Source organism: Mus caroli, chromosome 16, assembly GCF_900094665.2.
Source record: "Mus caroli chromosome 16, CAROLI_EIJ_v1.1, whole genome shotgun sequence".
NCBI lineage: Eukaryota > Metazoa > Chordata > Mammalia > Rodentia > Muridae > Mus > Mus caroli.
In genome coordinates, this window is record NC_034585.1 from 28,225,282 (window position 1) to 28,232,114 (window position 6,833).

At 48.0% G+C, this 6,833-nt stretch overlaps 1 protein-coding gene across 9 annotated transcripts in view; it reads right to left on the reverse strand.

Annotated features, from left to right (window-relative positions):
- The window catches only part of Acap2 (ArfGAP with coiled-coil, ankyrin repeat and PH domains 2), a 105,847-nt gene extending 99,410 nt beyond the window's left edge, over window positions 1-6,437 (reverse strand). For 3 of the 9 annotated variants that reach the window (XM_029470654.1, XM_021184603.2, XM_029470655.1), the window contains exon 1: window positions 6,012-6,317. In XM_029470654.1, the coding sequence (XP_029326514.1) occupies window positions 6,012-6,064 (53 nt within the window). In that variant the 5' untranslated portion in view covers window positions 6,065-6,317. Of the gene's footprint in view, window positions 1-6,011 lie in introns of all 9 variants that reach the window. The other 6 variants (XR_003835142.1, XM_029470651.1, XM_029470652.1 and 3 more) reach the window with 4 other exon arrangements.
- Between the last annotated feature and the right edge of the window lie 396 nt (window positions 6,438-6,833).

Here is a 6,833-nt window from a genome sequence, read left to right on the forward strand (position 1 = left end):
GGACAGTTCACACTCACACGTGCTACCACGCAGCTTAGCAAGCTCAGCATGAGCGTCTGAGGACAGTTCACACTCACACGTGCTACCACGCAGCTCAGCAAGCTCAGCATGAGCGTCTGAGGACAGGTCACACTCACACGTGCTACCACGCATCTTAGCATGAGAGTCTGAGGACAGTTCACACTCACACGTGCTACCACAAATCTTAGCAAGCTCAGCATGAGCGTCTGAGGACAGTTCACACTCACACATGCTACCACACAGCTTAGCAAGCTCAGCATGAGCGTCTGAGGACAGTTCACACTCACACGTGCTACCATGCAGCTCAGCAAGCTCAGCATGAGCGTCTGAGGACAGTTCACACTCACACGTGCTACCACGCAGCTTAGCAAGCTCAGCATGAGATACTTCCTTTCTCTCCTCGTGGAGAAGTTTTGCCTTTTCACATAAATGAAGCACTTTACGGTTTCTTTTTGGCATTTCTAGATTTCCACTATTCCTGCACACTCTGGGCCACTAATAAGTAAAATAAAGGCTGCTTGACCACAGGCACTATAATACTACCCCGTCCATCTGACAGTTAGGACAGCTAAGCAGCATTCACTGTAAACACACACTGGGAAAGGAGGAATTTACATCCCAGCTGAATAGAGAAGGATAACAGGAGATTTCTTTCACCATACTACTTGGGAGGACAAATATTAAAACGTGGATTGTTCAGGGCTGGGGCCATGGCCCGGTTAGTAACCGCCACCTGCAAATGCATAAGGACCTGAGTTCGGATCCCTAATACTAAAGTAAAGGTGGCATGCAGACAAGCTATCTGTAACCAGGAGGATAAGGGCAGCCAAATGCCTGGGGCTCATCAGCCAGCCAGCCACCCTAGCCAAATCCATAAGCTTCAGGTTCAGTGAGAGATTCACCTCCAAATATAAGGTAGAACACACCCCAGTCACAATACAGAAATCAAGCTCTAACTGTACTGGAAGTTTCCTTCTTGCTGGCCACCTCTCCTCCAGACCAGGACATTCTACGCAGGCTGCTGAGGAAGAACTGCCAACAACAGTCCCACAATAGTCTACACTATTAACAAAGTCAAAATATTCAGCTACTTTTTAATATTTGATGCATTTAACACTAATGTCTAGTGTTAACATTTTTTAAGTTTTGTAGTAAGGATGCTCCCGAGTTTTAGCCAGGTATGGTGGTGCGCTCCTGTAATCCCAGCACATGGAAAGCAGGAGCATAGAATTTCAGTCTGAGCTACACAATGAGACTCTGCCTGAAAAAAATAATAAAAGTAATAATTCTACTTCACAAAATACATTAGCTATGAAAAGATCCAGAATAAGGTCTGGCACACCAGAAAAACTTGCATATATTTCTGTCAACTTAAATTGATTGAATTGAATGAAAAATTAGAAACAGCAATAAGAAATATCAAGGACTCATGACTTTGGTACATGTTAATTTCATTCTACCACTTCTAAGATAAAAGCACATTTCCTGTTATCCTTCTGCCCACTCTATTTTTACTGTAGAAGGTACCAGTTGTCAAGGAGTTTGTCTGTTAAAAGAAGGGATATAAAATGGCAAATCAGCCAGGACTGAGACCAATTTCACTCTGTACACAGCTGTGTTTTGTTGCAATGTGTTTCACCCACTAAAACTTCTCATCGGAAGCATCCTGTTAAAAGTCTTTATTCTATGCCAGGTGGTGTGGTGTATGTCTTTAATGCCCACCCTGGGGAAGCAGAGGCAGGTGGATCTCTGAGTTCAAGGCCAGCATTGTATACTATGTGAGTTCCAGGACAGCCACAGCTACACACAGGAGAAACTTTGTCTCAAAAAAAAAAAAAAAAACCACCCAAAACAAACAAACAAAAGTATCACCCTATCGCCCTAGGTAGCCTCCGACTCACAAGCTTTCTGCCTGTGGCACCCTGGTACTGGGGCTGTAGGGATGATCCAACACCCCCAGCTTAGAAATGATTTGGATTACAAGTCCTGAAAATTCAAACAAAGGACTACTTATAGCTCCAGCCCAAATTCAAACTTCAGTAAATACTAATTAAAATGTCTCTGCCTCCCAAACATTCCCTCTAGAAAAAAAAAAAAAGTGCACTTAGATACATTTACATTCTTCAAGACTTTTATAACAAGATTTTGACCTTTAAGTTTTTAAACTGATATTTTTAAAAACTAAAAATAGAACCCAAAGTTACACAATGAAATGTGTCTTCCAATCCACTAGCAAAATCCAGAATGCCCAGCCCTGGAATGCAGGAGAAAGCACTGAGTTTATTCAAATGATCAAAAGTGGCGTTTCAACGGCAACATCCTTTTCTCCCTACTCCAGTCAAACCCCTCCTACTTCCTCATCAGTTTGACAGTTGGAAAATGAATGCTTTAACCTTGAATAGTGATGATTCTTCTCTTCAGCAAAATCTGAGTTTGGTATTAAATCTATAGCACCCAAGGCAGTTACATGAAAATGCCATAGTTAAATGCCTTAAGATTTGCCTGAAGAATTTTTTTTATTTGATAAGCTTCATTTATTATGTAAATAAATAAAAACATCAATGAATTGGCTCAAAGTCTACACAACTCAATAAACTTCTAAACAGTTAAAATTTGCATATTTGGCGGTAGATAAATACATAAAGTCAATACTGATAGTATAAAATTTAATGTGGGCTCCACAGCTTCTGTTCTGATTTTTCCCCTTAATTTTGTTACTGCTTTATGTGTATGTATGTTTTACCTGCATGTGTGTCTGTGCACCACATGTGTGCCTTGTGCCCAGAAGAGGGCATTGGATCCCTGGAACTGAAGTTACAGACAGTCTGAGTGGGCACGTAGGTGGTAGGAATCCAACCCAGGTCCACTTGAAGAGCAGCCAGTGCTCTTAACAGCTGAGCTGTCTCTCCAGTCCCAAAGTGAATAAGGGGGCTGAGGGTTAAGAAATTAAAGTCAAAGACCAGCCCTCAGAATTTCTTGTTTTCCTTAGTTTTCTTGGTAACAGCAAATAACAAAGTTTTGTTTTGTTTGCGTTTGTCTATGTGCATGGTATGCATGTGCGTATTTGTATTTATATGGGGGGGGGGGCGGTCCAAGCACACATGTGTATGCATATATAGAGGCCAGAGGTGGATGCTCCTCCATCCCTCTCCATATGATCCCAGAGCACTCTGATTCCATGTCTAGGAAGCCAGCTTGTTAACCTAGCTAGCCAACTCGCTCCAGATGATCCACCTCTGCCTCCTGAGGGCTGATATTACCAGCCCAGCAGTTACAAGCGTGCTGGGGATTCATACTCCAACCCCCAGTGACTGCACAGTCAATGCTCTACCCACTAAGCAACCTCAGCCCAAGTGACAGAGCTCTTGTTAGCTATCCAGGCTAGCCTCCAATTCACAATCCCCCTGCCTCACCCTCTGAAGTAGATAGGCTTATAGGCATCTGTCACTCATTCCCACAGCTCACAGACTCTCTATTTTGATATGCTTCAATACAGCACTCAAAATCCACCTAGTCCCTTAAATCAACTCCGTCCATGTGAACAAATACTACAAATCTATACAGTGGCAGAGCCATGGAAAGTTACAATTATTGAGAATGTGAACAATGGGGTGTCAATTTCTTGGCACTGTTCTCTATTGTGAATCTAATCTAGGCCCCTAAATAAATACACGATGCGGGAGCTCTTGGAGCTATGGTGTCTGTGCCCAGTTTTCGGCTGACAATAATTGGAATGCCAGAAGCTTAAAAATCCTAGAACTCTCTGCCTTCTTAAAATAGAGCAAATATCATAACCAAGTTGAACAAAAAAAAAGTTCACCTTATTACACCATACAACCTGGTATCTCTAATTCTTAACTCATATTCAAGGGTTACTTTAAAAATTAAAGTGTCACATGGCGTGTGACCAACAGCAAAGGCTAGAATAGAAGCCTGCTCAAGGCTCTTCCCTTAACTTGACTTGTTCTTTCTTTCTTTTTTTCAAATCAAATTTATCCAAAACCAGGAGAGAACAAAGAAAAACACTGTGGTTACTTGGCATGAAGACACACAGCTTGATGGATGGGGAGATGTCTCAGTTGTTACTGCTTGCCACATAAACCTAAGTAACTGGGTTTGATTTCCCCAAAACATATGTTTAAAAAGACCCGGGAGCATCACCATACCTATAATCCCAGAGCAGGGGAGACAACGATGGGAGAATCCCTAAGTACTGCTGGCCAGCCAGTCTAGCCAAATCAGCAAGCCCAGGGTTCAGTGGGAGACGGCTCAAAAGTCAGTCAGGTGAGAAGCAATTGAGGAAGACACCCAATGACTACCTCTAGCATGCGCACACGCGCCGTGCACGACACACGCGCACGCGCACACACACACACACAGAGATACACACAAATATAAACAGCTGAAATCACAGAAGCAAAAATTTTCACAATAAGCAAAACTTTCTACGGTATTGTTTTAAAATTACTTCATTTGCTGCCCAGAGAATAAAGTACGCGTCCAAAGGCTGCCCTAAACAATCTGTTTGTGTCACTGGGGGCCCTTCAATTCACCCAGGACATAAAACTGTCAAAATCGGATGGCATCAACAGTAAGGAAATTAAGTCCAGAGCCGGGTTTTGTTAGCAAGCTCGAACTTCAAATAAAACTTGCCCCTAGAAAGAAGCAAAAGGCAAAGCCAACGTGTCCTTAAATTTCCTCCAAGTTCCTCCCTCTGCACTTCTTCTCCTTCCTCTTCTTGGAGAGGAGCATGGGATGCCAAATTAACAGTCAGAAGGCTGAGAACAGTCAGTTCCCGGAGGGTGCAAGAATTTACAATGCGCGCCTGGCAGGGAGCTCGGTGGACGCGCGCACACGCGCGTACACACACACACACACACACACACACCATACACACAAGCCAAAGCTCAGAGGAAGCTTTCGAGAAATGTCACTATGTAACAAGTTTTAAGGTCTTATTTAGGCCTCAGGCCAGCCCTATCCAGCACAGTGTAAAACACAACCTAGAAAAGCTCCATTCTCCAAACCAAGAGTTTGCTCGCAAATACTCAAAAAGGGAAGAACACAGATTCTGGACCCCCTCAGTGCTGCCGCCTCTCACGTGGAAGGCTGGCCAGCCCATGTGAATCCAAAATGCCACCACATCAGTTTTGTGACAGATCCACTGGGAGCATCCAACTGTGATCCAGGGCTCTCCAGGCCGCGGGAAGAGGAACAAATGCAATCTTCGGGGCCCTCCTACTTCCGTTCTCAAAACAGAAATGCTGTCTTCGCCCACTCAGCCCTGCACCTCTTCCAAAAGCTTCGACCGAAAGCAGAGCAGACCGTGGCGGTCAAGGGTAACTAGAATAGGTGGTTCAAAGCCCCCCAGTCCCGACTCCATCGAATCTGCCTCCAGCGCTGCCCTCTCCTCCCGAACCCGAGGCGGCGGAGTAGCGGGAAGAGGAACTAAGTGACCCGCAAAGATGCCCAGAAAGCTTGCGCGCAGAGGGGGTGGGGAGGTGGGCGCCGACGCGCAGCGGAAGGAAAGGGAGAGGAAGAGCGCTAGAGCGGGACGCGACTTTAGGGATTCGGCGGTGCCCTGGCTCCCGGAGAAGCGGCGGCGAGCCAGGGCTGAGGAGGCGACGTCCCCTCTCGGCCACGCCTCGGACTGCAGGCAAAAGGCTGCGGCCCGCCCCGTCGGAAGGCGCGGACTGCGGGCCCGGGTACTCCAGGGGCTGGCTGGTGCTCCCGGGGTGGGCGGTGCACTCAGATCTGCGGGTGTACCCTGGAGCCGACGGTGCACCCTGGATCGGTGGGTGCTGCCGGCGGCTGGAGGGTATTCCCAGATCAGACGATGCTCCAGCAGCCGGTGGGCGCTACCGGGGCTAGCGATTGCTCCCCGGGTCGACGAGTGATCCTGGGGTCAGCGGCCGCTCCCCAAGACCGGCTCTCACGCCCCGCCGCCAGGATAGACAGCTCCGGGAGGCACTAGGAGACACGGCGGTTACCTGAAGCGGGGCGAGTCCTTCAGACACTCCTCAAAATCCACCGTCATCTTCATCTTGCCTCCTCCTGGCCTCACAGGCAGCGCCGGAGGATCCGCGGGAGCTGCGGGACCGGGGTAGCGGTGGCACCGGGGATCCGGGTGGCGTCGGCGGGCGCTCGGCTGCCTCTAGGGCTGCGCGGAGCTGCGGAGAGCGCTGCGCTCCCTGGGCATAGCAGCCGCGAAGACTGCAACGGCTCGGCAGGCCCTGGCCGCCTCTTCCTCCGCCCCAGCTGAGCGCCGGCCGGGGAAAACGCCCCGGAGTGACAGCCGCGGCCACCAGCCACCGAGCCGCGGCCCCGGGAGGGGCTTCCGGCAGCACCGCCCGCGGGAGGTGCACGGCCACTGCGACAGCCAACCGCGGTGCACAGGCGTCGTTAGGCGGGATGCACGGGTTGCTAGGAGGCCGACCGCGCAGACGCCCTGAGAAGGAAGGAAGTCAGGTGGCCTGCCTCACTCCTCCCTCGGGTCTAAAAGGAAGAAGTACTCTTTAAAGCAGCTTTGGCAGCAGTCTATAGAGGTCTGGGAGCAGTTTAGCGAAACTGAGAGCAGGAGATGTGTGAAGGCACCTTTGATAACTAACCTATTGCTTATTGATTCCACCGCTTAATAATTTGGAAATTGCTCCTACATGCATCTTTTGATATAATCAGAGACCATTTCCTGAAAGTGCAATAGCTAAATTACATTAAAATCACCTTTGAAAGTATGGGAGTATCCGTAAAAATGCATAAGTGGAATGTTTTAACCCAGTGGCTATGAAAACCTAGAGGTAAACTTCTGGGGT